This window comes from Anomalospiza imberbis, chromosome 1 (genome assembly GCF_031753505.1).
Source record: "Anomalospiza imberbis isolate Cuckoo-Finch-1a 21T00152 chromosome 1, ASM3175350v1, whole genome shotgun sequence".
In the NCBI taxonomy this organism is placed as follows: Eukaryota; Metazoa; Chordata; class Aves; order Passeriformes; family Viduidae; genus Anomalospiza; species Anomalospiza imberbis.
Window position 1 is genome coordinate 29,117,385 of NC_089681.1, and position 26,026 is coordinate 29,143,410.

A 26,026-nucleotide genomic window follows, 5' to 3' on the forward strand; every position below is an offset into this window, starting at 1 on the left:
AGAGAATCAGAAAAAGTCCACTGCCAGCCCTGATTGCACTTGTCAGGCAGTCTTGCTAGAGCTCTTCAAAGTAAACGTTCAGAACCTATTTTTCTCTTCACTACCATCAAAGGTAAAGTTCAGCTGCACTGTCTGGCTTTGCACTTTTCCCTGAAAGGCTGGACTGTCTTATGTGTTTATCACCATTCAGTCAGAATGGCATTTGGCTTCAATTGAACTGTAAGAAACCCTGTCTTAGAATAAATTAGATTAAGGCAAAACTTTTTATGCCTTGTCTTCCTAGACATAAGCTGCATTCATTACCACTAAATTTAACTGATATTTGACCAGAATCTACTTTTAAAGTGTTCAAAAAGTTAGGTTAAAAAATCAGATTGTAATGCTAAATTTCTTACAGTTAAGAAACTCCTTATTTCTCATACTCCTAAAGGTGACTGTACCCTAAAATGAGGCAAAAAGAAGATTTCATGCTTTTCATTTTCTTTATGATGCTCAGATCATTGCATATGCTACAAACCAAACTTGGGATCTTCCCAATTAATGGATTGTGCCCTTTCATTAATTTTCAGTTACCAGAAAATGTGAGGGTATGCAAGAAAGGAATCCTGTGTGTGCCATGCAACATGTAAAACAAGTATTAAACAGTTCTGTTGGTACAGTTACTTTATTTAAAGATTCTGGGACAGATGCCATTGCAGTAGTTAATGTTGGATTGCTTGGTGAAGCACTGCTCCTCAGATGTGCTGTCTTGCTGTGTGTTGAATATAAAAAAATCCATTGTAACAGTTAATTGGATCATTTTCTAAACTTGTGATCTTTCAAGTGTGGTTGTAATTTAGAAAACAGGACAGTTATTACAGCTTTAAAAGCAGGTGCTGCCCACCTTGCTGACTTTGGGGACCACAGAGAAGGTGCTGTGAGTGAGAGCAAGGGTTAAAACTTCCCACTCACTTTGTTGTTTTTCAGTCAATGAGCTCAGAGCAAACTGCAGGAAGGACCAGCATGGTTAGGAGCTGGTAGCTTTTCTCTGCTTTGGCATAGCTGATACCTGTTGATGGTCAAAGTCTGCTGCTCTGACCTGTTCCAAATATTTTACCACAGCTCTGCAGCACTTTAGGCTGACATGGGCTAGCCTGTATTGTGGAGCAGCTATGACTGCCCATTACAGCTTGGCACTTCATGTGGCTAAAGTATAACTTACTAAGTCCAGGTTTAGTTGCTGGCTAAAGTCAGGGCAGTATGTTCCTGGGATTATCCTAGGAGCAGAGGAGCAAGCTCAGCAGCTGCTGCAGAAGCTGGGGAAGCCAGGTGAGGAGAAGGCCTGGTCCCTGAGAGTGATGGAGTCATGGCCATACATGTGTCTGTCACTTCATCAGGAATGAAAACAGCCCAAATCCCATGAAAGGCCACGGGTTCTCTGCCTCCTGCGCTTCATTGAGTTTGTTGTCCTGGTCTTAGGGTGAAAAGCTAAACTACTAAAGCATCTCTTTAACGAGCTTCCCTTTCTCTCTGACAGGAAGCCTAGAGGGGAGGGGAAGAAGTGTCGGAAGGTCTATGGGATGGAGAACAGAGATATGTGGTGCACTGCCTGCCGATGGAAGAAGGCCTGCCAAAGGTTCATCGACTAACGATTGAAATTATGCAGAGGATTTGGGGAGGGGGAGGACAACAGCAGAAGCAGATTGCTGCAGCTGCACTGTATCACTTCCCATTTTCCCCTCCAGTGATGTGGTGTTGGGGGTTTTGGTTTTTTGGGGAGGTTTTTTTTGGGGTTTTTTTTTTTGGGGTTTTCTTTTTTTTTGAAGAGCTTTGTATTTCAAAATGAAGCACTTGTAGCCAAGGAGAAGCACTAATTAAAACCTGTGTGGAGCAATAGAGCAAAAAAAAAAAAAAAAAAAAAGCAAAACCAAGAAGACCACACAACAAAATCTGTCTCAGTAAGTGTGGAAACCAGAGCAGCTATTAGTGTTCTTCTGTAAAAGAAAGGAAAATGTTAATTATTTTGCTAACTCTGTGAGCTGCTTGCTCCCTAGGATCATTTTTAACCATTTCAGTCTTTCTGCTGTGAACGTCTGTATTTGCTAAACTGAACAATTTTTCTTTTCCTGAAACGAAGATCTCTTTTTGAAAGCTTTCTAATAAACACTTCAGAGTCATATAAGCTACAGTTTTCTCAACAAAAGCTGTACTAAGACTGGAGACTGCAAAATAATTCTCCTGATACAAATGATCATGATTATATTTTTGAAAAGGGCATGTGGGAAAGAGCTGGGATTTTCATTTGATTGTTTATAGGAGAAAAGCAAAGCTGATTTTGCAAGAAGGACAAGCAGCACTCCTGGAAGTTTTTTAAAAGAGGCACAGACCAGTGGAGTGGAACCAAGTAATTTAAGTACCAAATTGGATTTTGATCCTCTAGAGGAAGAAAAGCAGCAATGGCAACTCACCAGCAGATACTGTCACGAGAAGTCTGAGGGAAGAAATACGGTGATGCTTGATTGAAACCCACAAGGATATAAGGGGGCTCCAGTAGCTTTTCTTATTACTCTCCCCTTTCTGAGGGGGGATGAACAGTTGGACCAGCACAGCTGTTGCTGCAGGAGGCCTGTGAAGAACTGGTAAATGCAGCCACTAGGATTATCTGAAATACCTGATTCAGGGAAATGATCCAGCCCAGCAGTTCTGCTTTTGCTTCCTTTTCTCTTATTTCAGAGATTGTTGTTAAGATAATGGTTTGTTCAGTTTTTTTTTAAAGTTACTAAGATTTATTTGATGCAAAAAATTGGTAGAGAAAAGAAAATACCCTATTTCCACAACATCATCTCAGAAAAAGTACAACAGCAAAGGAGCAACATATTTGTTATGGTAAAAGACCATTTCTTAACTCATTTTGATACATGAATTAATGAGTTTCTCTATTTGCAGTACTTAGATTGATTTGGTTATTTCAGTTTCTCTGTCCATTAGGAAGTATACACTGGAATGTGGCAACCTGGTGTTCTGTGTCCACTTGTATCAAATTACTGTTAATTAATTATTATTTCAATACAAAAATAAAGGAAGGATTTACTAGGAAGTGAATGTATGTGGCGAAATAATACTTGCCTGTTAAAGAAAACAAGACACCTTAAAAAATCAAAGACACAGAAGCAAAACTTTGTCTATTAATAGAGGCTGAAGGGCCACAAATGCCTGGGTTATTTTTTTTTCACATTTGAACATTTGAACCAATTGAAATTAGACCAAATCTTTTTCTGTTTTTTTTAATTCTCTAAGCTGCCTCATTCTCATAAGAGGACTTTTAAGTATCTGAACAACTTTCTAAAATCTGGTCCAAAGTTCACTTGATAGCTTTATTAAGTGTGCAGTGCTGCTTGTATCTGTGTAAAAGCACAAAATAACAATGCAGTTGTTTGGAATATAAACTGTGGGTTCCATAGGGAAGCAGTGAAAAGAAGGATCCATAATAGGAGCTACTGAAGGTTATCATCTGATTTTCTGTGAACAAGTTAATTGGGCAATCAGGTGCCTAATTTGAGCATGCTATTTCTGCAGTTATTTACAGATTGTGTAATTTACATGCACAAGTGGCAAGATACGCTTGCATGCATGCAGTTACTTGATTTTTTGCCCAATTGTGTTCTCTAAGTCACACAAAAAAAAAAAGAAAAACAGACTCTGAAATCCAGTAAGACCCTGAGATATATACACATATGAGTGTGTATGAGTATTTTTGTGTGTGTGTGTGTGTATATACATGTAAAACTATATATATTATATAGTTTTATATGTGTATATAAAATCTGAAATTAACAGGGAGGAGAAAGATTGTTTTCTTTACAAATAGAAAAAAAAATACACTAAGGGTTAGTGGATATACTGACCTGTATTATCTTCTTTCCTCTTAGTAAAACATGGATTTTCTTTACAAGTTGTATTTTTTCAATTTCCACAGTTAAATACCTCATAGTAATTCATAGACATTTCATCTTCAAACACTGGGCTTGCTGATGGTGTACTTACTTTGATAAAACTTAAAAAATTTAGGATTTTCCCAAGATATTCTTGCCAATTTGTTCCCTGCATTTTAAAAGTACTCCAAGACTATAAAACGTTCCATAATTCGACTGTTGTTGGACTAACAGTTTTTGCCTATATATTTGTTGTTCACCTCCTTTTTACTTTGGAGGAATTTTTTTGAAAATAATGTATCAGATTGTATATTGTTTCTATAATGTCATCGCATTGTGAGCAACTTTCCCAAGGGCACTTTACGAATTATTGTAATAAGATTATTCTTTATAAATTTCTGCACAGAAGAATGGTTTTGTTGCCAGACCAGATTGCCCTCTGGTACAAATTGAATATGGATTACATAAAGGACTAAAGCCACAGACCATCAAAACTGGAGAGAAAGTTGGTGTTAACGAGTCAGAAGGTATTAATAAATCCTGCCAGGACAAAGCTAAATTATCAGTATTTTTACTCAGCCTTTAATCAGTGGTTTATATTAAATCAGTTTTGGATCTTACGGCTGTGGCATTTTGATTCACGGTAGGCACTTGTGGAGGTACCGTGTCTGAAGCAAGGCTGGCGATAGCGCGACAGCCCAGAGCGTTCTGCAGTCACTTTGTGCTTTGAGCTCCCGTTAACTCGTGTTGCACGAGCAGTTCAGCGCCTGCCAAGATCCCCTTTGTGATCCCTCACACAGCCAGCAAGGGCAGAAGTGTCAGCTAAGCCTTCCTTCTGCTGGCAGTACTGATCGTAATCTGGAGTAATCGCTTCCATTTTTCAGTCTCTTGCTTCTGTGTTTCTTTGGGCTGTGTCGCTGTCCTCCTAACACCTGATTTATCTAGCACTTCTGCACTGACCAGTCCAAAATAGTCAGATTTCTTTGTTTTCCTGAGGAGGAGCTAGCCTGAGTGCTGTGGTCATTTATTGTCATCACTACATGCCAGTTTCAGTTTTTGGTTTCTCTGTGGGAGGTAGGTCATTGTCTCAGACCCCCCCAAGAGAAGTCAGAAGGAATGTCTTGAACACATCATGCAGTGTCTGTGTGCTACAGGGAATTGGATGGGGGTTCATCTATGTCAAGAACCAGAACTTGATATAAAAATGTAATGATCTGTTTTACTGTTAATAGTATTGATGTTGGTAACAGAAATTGCCAGCATCATTATCAGAGTGGAGATCAACCATACTCATCCCAAATATTTTTCTTTAGGAGTTTCCTTGTTAAAACAAAGGTATTTCCTGATTCCCCATTCACCCCACCCCCCAAAAGATCTGGAAAACAAGATAATTTTAGAAGTGGAAAATTTTAATGGCAATTTTTAATACCGACTGTGCTCCAGCTGCTCCTCTATGAAGCTATTGAACATTACAGCTCAGATCATCTTAGTTCATAAAAGAGTTTCCACACAAAACAATGTGCCTGAATCTCCAGTGCCTTGCACAGACGCAACAGGATATACAAGATGCAAAGTGAGTAAAACTTCTTCTATTCCAATTTGCAAGTTTACACTTTTAACCAATACCAGTCATCACCTAATACATACCTGTTGGCAGGTCAGCCCTGCTTGTGTGAGTAAGCTGAGCAGAATGCCTGTCTGTCAGATTACTTTTCCCAAATCCTTAGCTTGGTATGAATGTTAGCTATCTAATTATCTACAAGTTCCTTGCAGCCATTGGCTATCTTTATTCCTTCTCCCTTTTGTTTTTCACAATGATGACTAGATAGGCAGCACAACAGGAGGTACAGCTTTAGCCAAAAGCTCTTGTAGAACCTGCACAATAGATTCCAGCACCATGCAATGTCCCAGATGTTCTTGGCACTAATTTCATTTTGTCATTCATTCTGATCCAGTACATTGGGATGGTTCTCTACTGCTTGTTGTGGCCTGGGACCAGCTAAAATGGCCCTGTTGAGAATCCAAGACAATCGCTGTATGTGTCGCACTTCAAAGTGATTTCTTTCTTGTGCTGCCTGTAAATGTGTTGGAACGTGATCTCGGAAGCAGGACATGGAATTAGAGGCTTGCTAGCCATTTGCAGAGATGTTGGAGGTTGCCAGTGAGGCTTCCTTCTCTTGGTTCAAAATTAGAGACATCTGCTGGAGAAAGTTGTGCTGCGCCTTTTCTTAGAAATATTTTGATACAGAAACATTTGTAAAGCCTCATCTTGATCTTCTATTTTATTCAATCTTCCTGTGAGGTGGTAGCACTGGAATTGAGAGCAGCATGGAGTTTGGGCTTTAATCTGCATTTGTCAAGTTTTTCTAGTACATAACCAGGCACGTATAGGTTATCATAGTGTAGATTTTATTCTAATACAAGTTCAGCAGAGTTTTATGGCACCTTTGGAAAATACCTAGATGGAAGTCATGGACAGAAATCAAGCTGAGCATTTAAATACACTCTGCTAGATGGGAGCAGCTTTTCTTTGAATCCATATGGAGCTGGAAAATCTTAACAGCCAGTGTACACCTTGAGAGTGCCCACTTGAACTGCTCTTTCCATCTTGGACTGCAGTGCTTTCACATTGACCATGCTCTCAGTTCTGTCAAATGTGGGATTTAAGGAGGTGTGTGTCTCTGCTTGCAACTTATTGAACTTATTCCTCAATGCAGAAAGCACTTATCATGTTCTTTGTGCTTCACACAGACCATTTGTGACAGCAATGCAGAAGGACTCTGGGAACAGGGAAATCAGCCTGTTTCGGATAGCACCAGCCAGAAGAAAGTACAGGCTGCTCTGGTGTTTGCTCACATTCACAGCAAGAATTTGTTCAGCTGATGAAATAGAAGAGAATAGATAAATTTAGTAACAAGCTGGTGTTTTGCTGGTTTTTGACACATCTTAACACCTAGAATTTTCTCCTTCTGTATTTGAATCTGAATGTGAGATCTCTCATATACCCTTGAGGGAAATTAATTTAGCAATATAAATGCTCTTTCAGCATTAAATCTGGATTCTTTATGTAATTAAAATCTAAAGATGGGCTTGAACATTATAAAATGTTTGAGTGTTGGTATTTACTGCTTGCTAATCCTCTTAAAGATTCAGGTTGGATTCTGGAGTCCTTAACATAGTATGTGATACCCAGCATCAATTAATATATGATGTTTAATGGCAATGGCCAGATAAACAAAAGTTACTAAAATGTTTGTAAAAAGCTGTCTCTGGAAGATACGAAAAAAGAAAATAGTTGACACAGATTTCCTCAGGGAACATGAGAGGGCTGTAAAGGCAGGATGCAAGTTTGTTTGAATGGAAGATGTCTAACAAAATGATTTTTTTTCTATTTTTAGGCAAAATGAAAAAAGCAATATGTCACTACTTGAATTATTACAATTAGAATGAAGCACTAATTGATGACCATGATCTTACTTAATGCTGTAGCTTAGGAAGTTCCAAATACAAAAAAAAAAAAAAATTACATAAAAATACAGAAAATTAGCTTAAATCATAACCTAATTATAATGTAAATCTATACATTTCTGTGAATCTTTTCAGGATCTAGTGTAAATATAAGGGCTTCTTGTCTACAAAGTTGCTTGGTCAAAACATGCTTTGTCTGTAATTGAATTACTTCTTACCAAATGATTTCAGCAAGCAAAAAAGCAGTATGCCAGCATGATATCCTGGAGAGTTGTGTACTACACTTTGCAAAGGGCTAGTTCTACATGAAATTAAAAGAAAACATGTCATCACATACTTTTTTGTCATATCTGCAAAGGTATCAGCTTCATTAAACCCAAGGTTTTGAATTGAGCTGTCTAGGATTTTGAAATTCCACAAGTTTTGCAAATTCTCAATTTTTACACAGAAAAATCCTATTTGATCCATAATAATCTTTTCCTATAAATTCTTTTTCCTGTGTCCAGGCACTCTGTCTTGCAACTTTCCAAATGTGTATAGTGAAGTGAATAAAAATCAGCATCTTCAGTATTAGTAACTACAAATGTAAATAGCATTTACATGGTATCGGAATTTTTAGTATCAGTGTTTAACTGTAGTAATTAATTTTTAAAGTGATGCCAACAAATCTTTCAGGGAAGGGGAGCACATAGTCTGTAAATTACAAAGTGCAGCTGCACAGACATAGAACTGCCGGAGTATTTCAAGAATAATATGTAGGCTTAGGTTTATTAGAGCACTTGAGTATGTCTTTACCTCCACCTGTGGAGTTTGTTGATGAGACTCCTCGTGTTCCTAAAGTTTGGCACACATTTTTGAGCTCTTCTGAAATCAGGCATGGGCAAGAGCAGATACTCCTATAGCTTTGTCTGAAATTTGCACTTTGTGAGACAATCTACCTTTTCCTGGATTTATGCAATTTATCTTGTGTTTAGAAGACTAGACAAATTTACAGAATTTTTTTATTATGGTTTTTTGTATTGCAGAAAGGAAGGTGAAAAAGATACAAGTTCAGCTGTACATTTCAGCATGTGAAAGCATTGCTTAAGTTGTAAAAGGTGTGTATTTGACATCAAGCTCAAAGAAACCTACTTGAGCTCACTGAAAAAGAATACATGATAAGCAAGTCACATTAAATAAATTTCACTTGTTCCATCTGTATTTCCTGTACATTCAACACTCCTCCAGGCAACTGGAGGCATAGGAGCTATGAGTATGCAAGGAAATAAATTATTTTACCTAAAAACTTTAGGAATACTATCTTTTTAAGCCACAAATTATGTTGCCTGTGTGTAATTTTTAGTATCAGATGAAAATAGACAGTAGCCTTATTAACCAGGCGCAATATTTAAAAAGGGCTAAATTAGGAAAACAAGTGATGTGTCCGTACATCACTGCAAGCATGCACTCTCTGAAAATAGCACTGGGATCTTAATACCTCCCTGAAATTATAGTGTTGGTATAATTTTATAACTGCTTATTATACATTATGAAACAGGATTTGGGAATTCCTAAGAACCAAAAGGAGGAGGGAGAAATTATAAATCACATAGACTAGTGGTATGTTATTTTCCATGACAGAAGTATACTAAAACACCTTTACAAAGCCATACAAATTCTGGATTATTGAAAGAAAAAAAAATCTACTCCCCTTGGTTACAGAGATAGTTTAGTCTGAAATTGCCCTTGATTTGTCTGTTGCATTTTCTCAAAGTATTTTTTTTTTATTCTGATGGTGAAAACATTCCTCAATTTACCAGTATTCGGCTTGAATGGTATCATTTTGAAAAAAGCTTTTAAAATTGAGTTTTTTGTGATACTGTGCAGTCTGAATGACATCATGCAACATGATCTGCTCCAGATTAAATAGAGAGTTCATATAAGCAGAAGATTACAGGAAAATATTGCATTGAGCATCCCTTTTTCAGTCATGAGAAAGATCTGAACAATCAAAGTAAAAGCTCCACTCACATATTTCTTCTCTCCATCTGCACTGCAGGGTTGATGGAATACAGGCTGCCACGTGTATCTGGCCATCTCACCCCTGTTTGGGGATTTTTTTGCTGATAAATAATGAAATGGAGATCAGAGAGATCTTCCCATTTCTCTTACTGTTTTTGTCTTGTGCTCTGAGTCCAGAATTAACTGAAAGACAGAAATAATCAGGTCTGTTGAACAGAGACTAGTTTGATTCTTTCCCTGTTTGACAGACTTCTAACAAGAGGCCAAAGTACAAATGCAGAGACATTAGTCAAAAGGGGCTTTGAGCCAGTTAGACAAGACCTGAAAAAAATTGCTCGCAATTGAATCCCAGTAGGAGGAAACTAGTCTTGAGCAGTCAGTTACAGAAGTTCTGTGGTTGATTTTTGGTGTTTTGGGATCTTTTTTTGTGAATTACAAGTCTGGTAAAATGCAGATCGCATTGTAACAAGCTGAGCCCTCAAAGCAGTACAGGTTTTCTCAGGAGAGTTCAGTTATTCCCATGAATAGCTTCACTGACCAGGGCTGTTCACACAGGTAATGAAGAACAAAGGCACGTGGGTTTTCCTCTTTGTACTTCCCACTGGGATTGGGAGTGTGAAATTGTGAATCTCCTTTTCTGAGGGCTTGAGAATTGTGCATTCAGCTTTGTGAGAGGGATGGATACAGCGGATACCTCTGCACATGTGCAGGGCTCTTGGAAGAGCCTCTAGTAATACCAAAGTGGCAGTACTTTGAATGTGTTACCTAGTGACAAATTTAAGAGCTGTTAGGCTGGTGGTATTCAGCCTGTAATCTGTTTTTCTGGTACCAGCCCCAGGAGGAAGGGGTTTCTCAGTATGGGATCCAGGATAGCCAGCCCAATTTGAAAGGAGTCCACACCACCATAGTCCCTGTGCTGTTGGCTCAAGTGCTGCCTTTGCTGTGTCCACCTAGAAGGAGGTTGGTTATCCATGTGCATTCATGACATGTTCATAGTACAGAACACTCTTGCAAGAGAAAAAATCTCTTTTTCAGCTATTAAAAAAAAACTGTGGGGAAGCTTTGAACTTACAGAAAGTTGCTGAATGAGTCACAGCATTGTCAGACTTCGAATCAGGCATGGTCATTTCCCTCCTTCCAGAGCCATGCTGCAGCTCCCGTGGGGGGTCTCACAGAGCCCTGGAACCTCAACCAAGTTTTTGCCAAACATTTGCTGGGACCCAGCACTGAGCCTTAAACCAAGCTGGACCCCCAGGTAAAGGAGGCTCTTTCCAGCTCTTTCCCAACTCTTAGACTACCTAAGTCAGTGTTTCATTAATAGACCTTTGTAAAGGGGACATTGCCCCATCGCTTGCCTCTGGCATTTCAAATCCACTGCTGCATTTGCAAGGAGCCATACATTATCTTGCTCAGTCACGGAGTTTGGGAATATTATTTTAGATTAGACCTCTGCATCTTGCATCAGGCTGCAGTTCCACAGCAGGTTAAGGTGACATAAGCTTGTGCTGCTGTTGAAAAAGCTCTTCCTACCCTCAGCAGAGACATTTCTAGAGAGAAGTTTCCTGAGTTATGCTGGCTTGAGCCAGTCCTGTTAGTGTATAAAATGCTAGATAGCTCATGGGCTGCTGGGTCTGTGCCCCTGCTCTTCCATGGGGCAGGCATGGTAATGTTGCCTTTATCCCACTCTGTCTTGTTTAGAGTCTCATTAAGGACCTGAACTTGCACATACCCCTACAGCATTAAACTCAGGAGAGCTCCACCTATGGCTGGTGGCATTGATTTTGGTATGAAATTAAATATATGGGGGAAAAGAGAGGAATTAGATCAATAATTGCATGTGCAATGAGTCTTAAGACTGCATCTTAACTGTGCCATGATTTTGCTAAGCAGATATTGGAGGTGTTAAGGGATGTGAAAAACAACCTTAACTGGATCTTGTTCCTCCCTGGAGCCAGTCTGGAATTATTCACAGCAATCTTAGGCCCTGCAGGGTTCATTAGGGACTGGGAAGTCATGACCTCTTTAAATCTCTGGGCTACAGAGAACCAGGGTATACTTTTTAACCAGACATGGTAACAACTAGGAATGATCCTCAGCTGCTTTGCTAGTGCAGAGGTTTAGCCTGTTTTTATTACAGCTTCTGTTTAATAGTGATGAGAATGCAGGGCAAGAGGTAAAGGGTCATCAGGTAACTGAAGAAAGAGGTCCATCAGCATCAATTGCACTGTGGGTTTTTTTTAACTCTCTGAAAAAGCAAGCATGTTTCTTGTCACTTGCTATTCATATTGTCTCATGTAAGAAAAGTATTTCCATCGCAGAAGGGGGTGAATTTAGCACAGGGTAAGCAGCTGTAGGAAACTAAAAACCCAGTTGCCTAGTTTTTATGAGTAGAGGATTTCTAAAACATTCTGCTTGCAGAAGACTGCAGTATTTATATCCACACATACTTTTTGCTTTCTTCAGACACAAAAGAGAAATACCTGCCTGCATACATTGTTCTTCCTTTATTTCCTATCAAATCTTATTTCAGAGAGTAAAAATAAGTTCAAGTTCTTTTTAAAAAAGCATTTTTTCTGAATTATTATTTTTAGAACCAGAGTATTTCCTCTTTCACTTCAGTGTAAAATTACAGAGCTTTAATTTGCTATGCATTGCACTTTATATATTTTTTCACTTTTTGGGCCATGTAGTTTTGATACACAGAACAGTAAAGATTTTATTAATCTAATTTTAACCTGAAATTAACCATGAAAATAAGATGTTTTTTATAAAAATTGAAGTTCCCTAAAATACAGTAAATAATCTGTTTGGGTCAGAGACATTTTTAATGATAAATTGAGAACTATTGTAGCTTCTGAAATTATTTATCATTTGGTAAATTCAATACATTAATGGATATCATGGTTTAAAGTGGAATGTAAATGAGGAGGAGACAATGTTCTAGACAGTTGATTTCCTTATATGCAAAACCTGCATTAGTTTAATTGATAAAAAAACCAGCCTAATCTAGTTTAAAGAAGTATGAAACTGTTTAATAGGCAAGTTTAAAATGCCAGGAGCTCATAGAAATTTGGAAATGATTTTAAGTTAAGCACCCAGGAGCTGTTTCTCCCCGTGCTGTGCAGCGCTGTGCAGTGGGCACACTGCAAAGCCCCTGGGTTCTGCAGACAGGGAACTCGTGCCAGTACAAGGAAGCAGCAGAAGCTGTAGGAGAGTACAGATTTTCCTGCTTCAAACAGCTGTACTCCCAACTTGCAGGCCCACTGCCAGGTTGGCAATAGTGTTTTCATTTGTTTTTTTCCCAACTTCATTCCCACTAGTTTTGGGAACTAGTGACCTAAAGACAATCCTTTTGTTCCTAAGTGAATTAATGCACTCATCTTCCCTCTAGTTTTGGTGTTAAGCTTACATCACTCACACTATTGCACATAGTTTGTCATCATTTGTAGATGCCAGTTTCAGCATTTTGAACAAAGAACAGCTACTCTGCCCCAGCACAGAATCCTTTTAATCTTATGGAGCATGCTGAAAAATAAAGACCTTTTTGACTTTTACTTTGTCCAAATCTTTATTCCAAATCACACAAAGAAAAGTGAGGAAAACTAGGCACATGGCAGTGAAGAGGGGAGAGAGAGACAGCGATGCTCATTTCCTTCCCAGGGTGAATCATTCCTGGGCTCCCCTCTCCCAGGCTGAGCATGTGTGTGCATGGACCATGCACAGCTTGGAAGTCATGTAAAATCCATCCTTGCAAAAGCTCTTAGTTGGCCACCTCCCAGAGACCCCAGTTCTTTTTCAGAGGGTTCCAAACACTCTGCTCATTTCTACATCCATAGGTAAAAGTAAAAGCTACCTGCTGCTCCAACAGCCTGGGTGTAGCTCCCCACTGGACTGCAAATGTATCACCTTGCCATTTTTAATCAAGCTGCAGTTCTTCCTGCAAAAGATGGGCATGATCCAGGTATTTATGCATGCTGCAAAGCTGTTGTGTCCCTCCAGGGACCGCCAGGAGTTCCTGGAGCGAGGCAAGCACACTGCCAGTGGTGTGCAAGCCTTGTGCTTAACATCAGTGGTACCTGTGCTGAAGAGAAGTGTGGACTGATGTCACCTGTCCATCCCACCACAGAAATGAAGGCTGCACAGCATAGCTCAGCTCTTGGAATTATGGGGCAAAGCTTAAGCTTAAAACTTTCATAGTATGCACAGGGTGTCTGAAAACTCAGTCCGTGTTTGGCTGGGGAACAAGAGCAATGACAGGCCCTGTCCAAGGTCGTGTTCTGTCAGGCAGCACAAATAGCAGCTCTGTGGCCCAACTGGTTGCTGTATTTCCATGCATGTTTGAAGGAAGGCTTAGAAGAGAAGACTTGCAGATGCTGTTCCTTAGCAGGGGCAGCCTATGGGCTGGCACAGCACATTTAAAGAAAGGGCTTCCACTAACAGTGACTTAGACATAGCAAAAAACTGTTTCTTGTAAGAAGCAGGTGCTTTTCTCATTCTTACAACATTAAAAACACACAACAAAAAGCCACCATACAGACCTTTGTCAAATTCTCACAGCACCAGCAGCTGGGGAGAACTCAAGAATTCAGAGGACCTTGGCCATAACTCATGAAAAAGCTTCTGCAGTCTGTTGCCACTGAAAATCATTTAGAGCTGGATCAAAGCCATCCAGACTTGGGCCCTGCAAAATTCCTCTGAGACTTTTGCTGTTATTTCATTTCAAAACAATTGTTAAAATCTTTGTGTCAGCATGAGTAAATTCTGCCTGGTGAATCAAGAGTACTTCCAATGGACTTCCGATATCTTGGGAATTATTCTCAGTACAAGTCAAAACACTCCAAACATTTCAGTTGTCTTTCTTAAATTAAAAACATTTGCAAAATTAGCAATATTCATATTAATGCATAAAAGTTCATTAAAGTAATTGAGTTAAGGTACTGAGACGTATCTGCTTGCACCTGAAATTTTAAAGAATGACTATTGAATTCGTGATTTGTGAGCATGAGCTCCTGAGTTTTATCAACACACTAAACCAGCTTTGTACAGAGTTATTTTAGAAAAATTGAGAAGGTTTGATTTTTGCTCAAGTTGCTCAAGTAGTTCAGGTAATGAATAATTTGTTTCTGATCAATGCATTTTAGAATGAGCAAATCTTATCATCTTGCACTTCTAATATTCATTGTTTGTATGGAAATAAAAAAACCTTTACTACTTTTCCATTTCCCAGTGAATGATCAGTTCACTAAGCAACAGGCAGTGTTTCTTGACTTTAGATTGCAAAATATGCTTAAATAAGTTACTCTCCTCCATATGAATCTGGTTATATGAGATTCTTACCTTTTTCTAGCTTCAGAAATGCTTTTTGCAATTTCCATAGATACAGTTGAATAAAAATTGCAAGGAAGAATCTAAGTCAAATGCTAAGTAAAAATAAAGTACATGAAACAAACATGAAGGTAAAGTATAGTGAGAAAAGTCAATCCATTGCTGAATTAAATATTTATAGAACACATTGATTAGCAGAGAGTACTGATCTTTAAATTTAAAATTTCTTTAAAATTACATTTAGAAACAGACCTTTGTTTTAGTCTCACAAATGATAAAGGAATTTTTCTTCAGAAAAAGTGCAAACAAAAAAAAACCCATTAAAATAGATCATTTAGACCAATATTTTCTCAATTTAAGCCCATCCTGCCTGTTACATTACTGTTGTATGTTCAGGAATGCTCAAGACACAACAGACATTCCTCATGGGAAGCAGCTAGGTTCCAAAGTGTCAACTAAATAAAAGGGAAATGAGCAAACTCATAGAATTTTCTTAGTACTAGCTCAGCTATTGCAAAAAAATGGACCAAAAAAATCCAAAACAGCAAAAAAGCACTACTGAACTAGAATTTCATCATTTTAAAAGAACCATGTTTTGATCTAGTTCACACACCATAGCTAAACCCAGGTTTCTGTTGGTTTGCTTGTTTGTCTTTTGGGGTTTTTACTTCTTAACAACCCTGAAAGCAGGGTCTGTCATTACTGAGATGACCATGGTTGAATAGGAATCTCTTGAAATTTTAAAATACATGATTAGAGAAACAACAGAATTCAAATTAAAAGTTACTTAAAATTATCTCAAAAAAGCCGAAAGAAGAGTTAATTCTCTATCTGGGAAATGCCATTCAGCTACCATTAACTCCCAAGCTGTGTGTTTAACTGACATCATGTAGCTTTGCCAGCTCACATTTTTGTTAAAAGCAGATGGTGATTAAACTACATAGCAAAGGACCTCCCTTTGGTCTTTGTAAATGAATGTATACATACCAACTATGCATTTTCACAGAGCTGCATACTGTATCTTGAATCACTTCAACCTTTCCCCTAGCTTAGAAACCCCCAAACTTCAGGAGCTGAAGGTGTTCCCACCTCCTTTGGCAGATATTTGTCTCCTGTCTTGTTTCTGCTCTCCACAAACCTTAGCTGCAGGACAAAGCAATGCTGAGCTGCACTGCCCAAGGAGCAGAGGGGCTGAGGGCTTGTGGCCAAGTCAAGGCCCTGGCATGCTCTGGGGGACCAGTTTGGGCTCCCAGGCCCAGCGTGGCCAAACAGAGGTGCGGTATCTGCGGAGCCTCTGCCAGAGCCGCTCCAGCCCCAGCACCTCTTGCACTCTGGCTCAGCATCCTGGAGCTGGGGTGGGCGAGCGGGGCCAGCAGCTGCTCTCACCCGGACTCAGGAGGAGTTTGCAGCCACACTCAGCCCAGCTGTGCCAAGGAGAGGCCACTGCCCCTGGGCTTGCAGAGGTCATCCTCCCCCTCGGACAGCCTTTCCAGCCATCATGGGTTCCTTCTGACCATCCCTTCCCCACAGTGCCCTGCAGCACGGGGGAGGCAGGGATGGCTCCTCAGGGGTTGTGGTCTCACTGCTGAGACCTGCTGCCCCAGGTGATGCAGTGCCCCAAGTGCTCAGCCCTTCCTCCTAATCACTGAGGGACTTCAGGGCTGGGGTGTGCAAAGGACAAAAGATCAGAGCTTGGGTTTAGTGTACCATCTGCTGGAAGGGAGCAGGAAAGATGGAAAATTGATGTCTTGTTCTTGTAGCTGGTGTAATTAAATATGGGGAAAAGATAAAGCATGCAACATTTCTTACTTAAATTTTGAGTTGTCGCTGTAATATACATCAGCCCGGTCTACTCAATGAAGTGTGTTTCTTATGCTTTATCCTACAGGAATAAAGACCAAAAAAGTAGAAGTAATAAGAATATCCTTGCTTTAGACTAAAGCAAGCACAGACTCAACAACAAAGCTTTTGTTTATATGCAAACTGTTTAGATATTTCATACCAGTATGAAGGCGGTCATAGTCTTATGTATCCAGAGATTTGCACTCATCTAGGTTATGTTAATTAAAAATATTTTTGTGGTATGTATTTGTATTTGAGGGGCCAAGTCTTTAATTTTATATTCTTTACAAGAATTAGTGTGGTGATTATGTTTTTCCATTTGCTGAGCTACCTGCCCATGCTAGTTGTTCATTTGCATAAAGAATATTTCCACTACTTCAGAGGTTTTTGGGTGGTTGTTTTCAAAGGGAACCTGCCCCAGAGGGTTCCTCAGGATTGTCCAGCATGAGTGGGAGGCTCTCTGGAGCAGCAGGTCACCCTTACCAGGACATGGCCTGTCACTGCAACAGACACACATGGATTCACTTCCCTGCAATCTGCAACTGCCCTGTGGGCCTGGGGTAGCTCCAGCTGCAGTCCCTCAAATCAAAGCTCTGACTGACCCTGTCAGTCCTTTGCTGTCACTTACTATCACAAAGTTAACTTTTTACAACGAGGAAGAGCTTCCAACTCTGGCACTGATGGAAATATTGAATACTTTTAATATATATATATATATTTGGAAAGTATTTGAACAGTGTTTTGTCTTTTTTTATACAACTTTTAGCCAAATAGAAAAATTCTGATTATTACTTCTGTGGATACCTATCCACCTGTAAATAACTCATATATTCAGGTACATGAACCTGAAGAAAAAAATAATAAAGACTGTTCAGGGGCTATGCGCTTTGCTAGCTCCTGGTTCCTTTGTACATAAGAGGTAACTGTTTAAATGTTGGGTCAGGGTTTCTTTTAATTTACTTGTTGTTCCTCTAAAGAAAGAAGAAGAAAAAAAACTTTTGACTTAGTTTTCTCTTTTCTGAGTTAATACAAAGATTTTCTAACTTTTTACTGCAGAAATGGTTAAATACCTGGTGCTAAGTGAATGTGAGTCAAACTGGCCATAGCAGACAAACCAGTTAGAATGCACTTTTCCTGTGGCACACAATGTATTTTCTCAGAAGGGACCTTCAAAGGACTGTCAGATGTTTACATTTCTTCTTGTTGCCCCAAATAGTTTTGAATATTCAAATAACTTCCAAAAATAAAGTCATGGTCCATTACTGATGTGACAAATCCTTACATTTAAGCATCTACAACAGCTTTGTACAAATACCATTTTAGAGATAGTTGAAATATTGGGCTTTCATACTTTGTAATGCTTTGATGTGACAATAAATATGCTGTTGCTATCTAGTCTAACCTCATTGTAGACCTGTAACTCCCTGTTTCTGGTTATGTCATGAATTGCACTGGCTTGAATTCAGCCAAATACTGACTGTTCAGCTGAAATATTCTGACTGTTATGATGTCCACAAAACATTAATTAAATGCACTTGTATCTGACTACCATGGAGTATGTCAAATTATTCATGTAATAAATCCCTTGTGTATAACTTTTGTTAGTTGTTTATGTGAACTTCAGTTCTTTCACAGCCATGGATGCCTGTGCATCAACCAAGGACCAGCTGGAGTCAGTCAGTGATAACCTTTGCATTGACTTTGTTACAAGCAGGGCTGATTTCCTTCCCTTTCATCAGAGGGCTGATGTTTACACACTGTGAGCTAAGACACACAGGACAGGGATGTTGAATTCTAAGTTTTGCCCCTCTCAATTTGAAGTTCAGCCTTTAGCTGGTGACTGTGGTTTCCCACTTCCAGGCTCAGGCTGCTCCTCCTGATGCATTCTGCAAGCAACACTTCCCCCATCCTGCTCCTGCCTGGCAGCCGGGGAGCAGCCTCCCTGTGCACAGCAAGGAGCAGTCCTGATAGCAAAGGATTGTTTGGCCAGGATATGCCTTCGCCATGGTAAAGCTGATGAAGCTACTGCTTAAAACTTGCAAGCTGGAGAGGCATCCCTGAAAAAAGGAGTAGTTTCTTGGAAAAGGGAGTAGTTTATTGGGGAAAAAAAAAGAGTATAAATGAATACCATTTCTGTCCAAATTCTTGACTCCCTTTCCAGCTTTGTTAGGTCATATTTAGATTTTCCTTTGGCTAATGTGTTCCTACCTACTGCTGCAATGCCAAGTCCAATATAAATAGCAAGGCTATTAAACTTAATGAGTGGTTTAATCACTCTTCTTGTGCTCGCATTTTCCTCCCTTCAAGCAGCACCTCCTCACCACACATGAGAGCACTCGGTCACCTGTCCAGCAAAGGAAATCCATGAACAAACCTGTTCTCTGAGCCAGAGGCGGAACAGCTCTGGCCAAAAGGCCCTGCTGCCCAACAAGAGGTCCCGGTCCCGGTCCCGGCAGCTGGGCATGTCCCACCATCCCTCGCACCCTGCACTGATCCTGCACATCCAGGCACTGCTGGAGCGAGCGCCGCTCCTTGCAGCTGCTGTAGGAACAGCCAGCTGTCTTCACAGCCCCGTTCCTGCCACGCTCAGAGGTACTCAGAGCTGTCGGACTTGGATCACTGGAGTGGGGAATCCTGTGGCTGATTCCTGTAGATATAAAAAGGAAGGGATTTGAAGTCGTATAATTGCCAAAGCATTTAAGTGATATTTCAGACTAAATTCCACTAATTAAATGCCACTTTAAGAGATAATAATCTCTGCTGTAATTGATGTTTCTGAAGACAGATGGGCTGTCTTCAGAATTAGACTTCTCATCATATTTTCTGCATTAAAGGGATTCCATTTTAGACCAAGATTCAATACCTATGCTTCCCTCTCTCCACTCCTGCACAGGCTTTTTCCCTTTTTGATCGAGTTCTGCACTAAGACATGAATGACTAGCTTAGGTGCATTTGGTTCAGAAATACTTCACAACCTCATGTACTTCCCAGAGAAAATTTTGAGACAGAATGATTCAATCTCTACCTGCATCAGTAACTTTCTCTAACCTCATTTCTTGTAGTAAAATAATTCACTAGATTCAAATTTAGACTTCCAATAATCTTAGCTGCAAGAAAACAATTTCTGTTTCAAGGACCTGTACATTTTGTACTTTGCATGATGCCATCATCCTGCTTTATGCTACTACATTTGAGATCTGTTCTCCAAATGTGACCTTAGAGAAACATAATATTACTTTTGATGTGAGGTCCTAATGGAAATCTGCTGCACCAGAAGCAACTTTTTAGCAATGCAAATATTGCTTAGAGAACAATAATATTATTTTGGTGCCCTTAACCAAACATATTATTTTCCAGTTTATTTACTTAAACTACCAACTTTTTTCTCCTTCTCCCACACACTCATTTCTATGATGCCAAGAAAAATACTTATGTTATAAAAATTGTTTGAAGACTAAGCTACACTTCTCTTTTTGGCTTACAAAACAAAAAGCAAACATTATGCTAAGATTTAAGTTCTAAAATTAACTTTGGAGAGGAAAAATAATTTGCACCTTCCTGAATTATATTTTGCCTGTTTATCCCCAGAAGATACCACTGTGAACAGACACAGCTCTTCTCTTTTTTTTTTTTTTTTTTTTTTTTTTAAATTTTACAATTTCTGGGGAAGGAGAAGAGTTTTCAAACACATTTATTTCAATGCAAGGCAAATGACAAGCAATTTTCTCATTACTCTGTCTCAGCTTTGCCTTGTGATACCTATTGTAAAGTCTTGCTCTGAGACAAAGCTTCACTGACTTTTTTTCCAAGTTGTAAAAGTTATGGGTGGTGAGAAAGGGAGGAACCACTACCAAGGACTGGATTAAACCACCGAGGTTGTTTTTAACCAAGCAAGGGCCATAGCTCCAAGTGTCTTGTCTGACTCTGACAATCACTAGTCCACCAAACATTCATTTCAGTATTTTTCATTAATATGTGAACATTCCCCTTTGGCTATTGGCTAAAAGCAAACTTACTCACATTTCCCAGGCTTTTAAACTGTTAGCTTTGTAGGCTTTTTAGCTTTCCTTCTAAATACTATAAGCAGTATATATATAAAAGATACATGTGATAATATGTGTATATATATTTCAGAGATGCTTTTCACAAAATTAGTTTTCATAGGGACAACATCCAGAAAAAAGGGAAAAAACTATAAACTAGCCCTTCTTAGAAAAGAGGAGAATAAAAATATGTGCAGTCTAAAACTATATTACATAAAACTGATACCAAGAGCAACACCACGTTTGTTGAAGCAGGTGTGAACTGCACAGTCTCGAGATGGAGACACATTTTTTCCACGCATTTATTGGAAGCAAAAACTTATCCCGTGCTGACCTCCTGTGGTACGTAAGGAATCTGCAATCGCCAAAAATAGTCGCCAGAAGTCAAGAGGACGGCGAGGTCGGATAAATACCGATTGGCTGGTCCTCCAGTCCCAGGCTGGGAACGCAGGGAACACAATGAGCACGTCCCAGAGAACACACATCCCACACACCTTTAAACTTTGGTGTTTGACTCTCATGCACAGAAAATCCTACATCTTACCCAATACTTAAACATGGTGAATGAATCAGGTAAAAACAGTTCCTAAATTTGAGAAGGGTTGATCTAAATTCCTTGCAAAGAAATACAAGCAGCTTTAGCTTGGACGCTTGTCCTTCATCCTTGCAGGCCAGAGCTGTGTTTGTGTCATCATCAACACTGAGTTATCTCAATGTGTACAAGGCATGGAGCATCCCTCTCTCACTACTTGTGGTTGAGAACATTTGACTAATTAATCTGTGGAAGGCCAAGTCTTTTGTCTCACTTCTGATACCTTTGTTGTTGTTCCATTCCCCACCAGCACGGTGCACACCACAGCTGTCCAAAGGAGGTGATACACACGCTCTACAGCTCAATATTCACTCCTCTAAGGGCTTGCTCACATCATTCAAATCACTCATTCCATTTAGGTTCCAGAGGATCAGAAAACGAGTCAGTAAGTGGGAATCCAAATCTATTTAACACCATCGTTCAGTGGTGAGCCCATTTAAGGTCACAGGAAGCAGACACTACTCGCTCTGCCAGGAGTGAACTGTCAAAGCCTGAGGGATGCAACAAAACAGGATTATCATATTCTTACCCCACCCTGAAGTCCACTTGCACCCATACCTGTCCCACTAGGCCTGCTTCCCCATCCCTGGGATACACCTCACCTACTCTCCAGATGATGCAGAGCATTCCCTACCCTCACAGGCACAAGGCTCTGACCAACAATGTCCATACAAGTGTTCAGTAAAAAGGGGGCTCTGAGTCCTACCTCAGAAGAGGAAACAAATTTATTCCTGCAGCCTTGCTCTTTTGTCACTGGCAGAAGAAGCAGTGTATAAAGCAGGCCTTCCCAGTGCACCCTCTGAAACCAGAGCACACCGAGGATGCCTTCATCTTACCACACAGCTGGAGCTGCTACTCAAACACAAACACAAAATCCTTCTAGCTGCAGATCCTGTGCTTTCAAGTCCTACCCCCACACTGTGAGCAAGCCACCCCCAGAAACCACTGACAGATATGCTTTTAAGTCTTTTTCAGGCCATCAACACACCTTCTAGCCATTGTGGAGGAGAAACTGGCACTTTATTTTTGTTTCTCATTTTTTCTCCCCTCTTCTATGCTCTGGTGTCTATCAGCATCACCGCGGTTGCTTCCCATCGTGCCTGCGGTATGAAGTCAGTGAAGTGGTGACTCACGTAACCAAGTTTAGCCCGAGTTTTTAGCCAGGGCTGACCAGGCTTTCTACAGTGCTGTAGGGCAGAGATTTCTGTTTGGAGACTTAAATGACATCCTCTTTAGAAAAGGGCTGGTTCCTTCCTTCTGGTCACAGACCTCTTGACCTATGAAACTAAACAGGATACAGAAAAACAGGAGGAAGGAAAATGTTTTTTACTTCCGCAGCTTTATTAAAAAATAGAAATTTTCAAAAATATTTGCAAAATCCCACTCCCAGGCTGCTTCTTTCTTGGGTTCTCTTTTCTTTAAATATTTGTGTTTTCCCCCAGAATGGTGGTGAGGGGTTTTGGTATTTCAGGCTGAACTTGGACTATTTGGCTCACTACATGTGCTCTCTTTCTGCGTTCCTCCCCCTGCCAGCTTTGTTGCTTCCCAAAGTCAGCCGCAAAATGAGAAGTACAATCCCTCACTGAAGATGTTTCGTATTTAGAACCAGCACTTTATAATAAAGACATATCCTGCACTGCACTGCTACCAGACATGTGGAGAGGCAGAGTGGGTATGTTGTCAGGGCAGGGGAACTAGAAAGCTATCAGAGGAAAGCAAGATGAAAGTGGAAGGGAAATGAAGTAAGTGGGTGATAAAATAATTCTGTTATATAGGAGCAAGCCAGAAGGATCAAAGGATCTCTTATATTTGCATTTTACCCTCATTTCTGTTCCTTGCCATTTCCTTCCTCTGCTGTATATTATTATCACCTCTATTATAAAACTTTCTGGTCACTTGCAATTATCCCCCCTTTAATCTCATGCTAGGCTCTTCCTCTTTGATCCATGCCTTCTTGCCATATGAGTGATTGTGTGACTGCTGCATATATATGTAAAAACATACATTTACTTCAACTTCATTTCCCCATTGTGCCTCCAGTTAAGTTGTTTGTCCTTCCACAATCCTTTCTGCTTACCTCAGTTAGGCTTGATTCAGCTCCTGATGCCTAAAGAGGCTGCCTAGAACAGAGGCTGGATAGTTAAAGGAATAAAGTAGGTATTTATTAAAAAGGCTTTCAAAGGATACACCCTGGGCAGTACAAGAGCCTGGCCGTGGCTCCACCCAAGATGGACTCCAAGTCACAAGTTTTCACACTTCTATAAGTTTTGGTCCATTTATATATTGGGATTAATTGTCTAATTACAGCTTCAGATTATGAAGTCCTATCTTCCTAGATTGCTCTCCTCAATTCACTGTTGTTTATACTTTTTGGGCATAAAGTTGCAATTGTGTCCTTGGTTCTCAGGCTGGAAAAGGATTGTTTCGTCTAACTAAACTGTGAAGAGAACTTGCTAACACTTTATATGAAGTTCAAAGTTACATACTAATGCAGTACAGAATCTGAAAAATATGAAAGCTAAAACTTAAGGCATCACTCCCTGAAAAAATGTCACAAATGGAAAGCTCCTTCTAATGTCTTCATTTTATTTTTGCACAAGTTACAGTTACAATTTTATACAATAAAAGAACACAATCTACAGAGAGGAATGCCTAAGTATGCTCTTCATGGCAAGGCTAATCAGAGTTCAATAAAGAAACAAACCTGTGGCTGGCAGCCCCTTGACTTTTTTTTTTTTTTAACTTCTGCAAAAAAACCCACCTCTTTTTTTCTGTTCATCCCCTTGCCTCCCTTCTACCAGCCTCTCCTGGGACCCCTGCTTCCCCTGTCCCTGCAGACTGGTCTTGCTGGCAGGGCTGAAGCATTCCCTGAGATGATAAGGAGTTGAGCAGAATAGTCGGAAATGTCAGAATCGAGCTGAGTCAGCTGGAAAGTCAATAGGGAAGATGCTCTTTCTCCCAAGGACAAGCCAGGGCTGCCTTCTCTGGTGGGGAGCAGGAGGCAAAGCAGAGCTGCCCAGCCCAGCCTGTCCCCATCCCTCTGCAGGGGTAGGGCAACTCCCACACACCAGAGCAGCCTCTCTCTCACAGGACTGATACCAGACAAGAACACCTGAAGCCCTATGCACATTTTCTCTCTTCTCGCTGGTTTTAAGTAATATTATTTTAGCTGTGGTAAAACCTTTTGAGTGTATGAATCACACTGGCCCTGGATGGCAAGAAAATCTTGTCTTCGTTCTTCTTCTCTAAAGGAAACATTAAAGAAATGGCCTGGATAGTCTGAAGTGGTCAACTGCATGTATGTATTCTACACTTATGAATGTGATAAGGACTGTCAAAAAATACCAAACTCCACAAAATATTTAAGAAGCTTGTAGCATGAATATTGTTAATTAAACCTCTTGATTTCAAAAGAAACATAGAACATGATGGAAAAATTCTTCTTTCCCTTGATCACTGCATTCCTGACAAGCACCTACAAATAAGTACCCCAAGAGCTCAGGGGAAAAAAAAGAGCCACTGAAAGGAACTAGGAGAGCACCTAAATTGTACTTTTCATCCTGACCTACATTAATCTTCTATGAAGCAACACATCTTCTAGAAAATTCAAGCTTGTATTCTCCATGGCTTCACGTCCTCCAGAGTACCAGACCCATGCTGTCCTCACTATCCCCAACCTTGTGAAGAAGAGAGTTATTTGAGATTCTAGAAGAGCAACAAGTGATTTCATTTAGTTTTCCTTCACATGAGTTTTGTGCTAACAAGCACTGAACAAAGCATCTGCAGGAATGAAAGTGACAAAATGCATTTAAGTTTTTTTAGCTTTAATCTCTTGCACATGCAGCACTGCCTCTCTAGAATTAAATGGGACCATGGTTGTTTCTTATACTGCTCTGTATTCAACTAAATCTGTTAGTAAGATGGATTTATTTGAATACAGAGCAGTATAAGACGTGGCACCTCATTGTTTTGTATTCTTGAACATGTTTCCACTGCCACCCTTACAGGCTACACTGCAGACACACAAATGATTTGCATGTTATTGCATTAGAAGAGAGACCTCAGGATGTTGCTACCTCACATCCTCACCTGCACTATTCTCCTTAACACACCATCACATATCAAGTGATGCAGCTCAGCCTTCTCTCTCTCTTTTAAAATTTTTAACAACAGTGAGTTAATTGATGCCCCCTGTGTTCCCTGCTGATCAGTTACGATTAATCACAAAAGCCCCACACTTCAGCCCCAGTGATTAATTATATTTCCCTCTCAGGAATATACTTCATATATTGCTGAAGATTCTCAGATTGAGAGCAAAAAACTGGATCTTGCTCTGAAGAACTGAAAAGCCCTGCACTAAAACACCTTTTGCAGCTGTGAGTATCAACACCCACTCACCACGTTGTGTTTTCAACATTCTCTTTAGTAAGGTGCATTAGTCAGACTCCTGAAATAAGCACCTTCAGGACTTATTTTCTGTTCTTGTGGTTCTTCTTTGAACTCAAGCCAGCCAGTGCCTTTCCAAAACATTAACAACTGTGGTAATAAATACATCTGATAAGAGTTCACAGAGCATTAGCATCAGCAAGCCAACAAATGGCTACCAAGTGTTGGAGAGCGTTATGTGCTGGGGATACATCACAGACCCGGGAGGCTCTTTGAGACCTCCAAAGGGCAGCTGAGCTCCTGGGGGGTGTAGATGGGCACAGCTGACATGAATTGACTCACAGGGCTGCATGTCCCACCCTCAAAGACTTCAAAAGCTTCTCATTTGGGAGAGGAATATATTGTTTGTCTTGGTGACTCAAGTCTCTTTTGATTCACCAGAGAGAAAGAAAGCCTGA

General features: G+C 40.0%; 1 protein-coding gene and 1 long non-coding RNA gene across 4 annotated transcripts in view; one reads left to right on the plus strand and one right to left on the minus strand.

The window, feature by feature from the left end:
• The window catches only part of ZNF704 (zinc finger protein 704), a 92,942-nt gene extending 84,221 nt beyond the window's left edge, over nucleotides 1-8,721 (plus strand). The window contains exon 9 of the mRNA XM_068186123.1: nucleotides 1,517-8,721. Within this exon, the coding sequence (XP_068042224.1) occupies nucleotides 1,517-1,628 (112 nt within the window). The 3' untranslated portion in view covers nucleotides 1,629-8,721. The remainder of the gene's footprint in view (nucleotides 1-1,516) is intronic.
• LOC137471657 (uncharacterized) lies at nucleotides 5,635-26,026 on the minus strand. Of its 3 annotated transcripts, XR_010997755.1 has the most exons (4): nucleotides 25,581-26,026; nucleotides 23,260-23,314; nucleotides 23,022-23,162; nucleotides 21,738-22,467 (listed from the first exon to the last, which is right to left on the minus strand). It is a non-coding gene; the product is annotated as an uncharacterized lncRNA (long non-coding RNA). The 3 variants fall into 3 exon arrangements; XR_010997753.1 differs by lacking the exons at nucleotides 23,022-23,162; nucleotides 23,260-23,314 and adding an exon at nucleotides 5,635-6,790 and having other exon boundaries at nucleotides 21,889-22,467; nucleotides 25,581-26,025; XR_010997754.1 differs by lacking the exons at nucleotides 23,022-23,162; nucleotides 23,260-23,314 and adding an exon at nucleotides 24,752-24,962 and having other exon boundaries at nucleotides 25,581-26,023.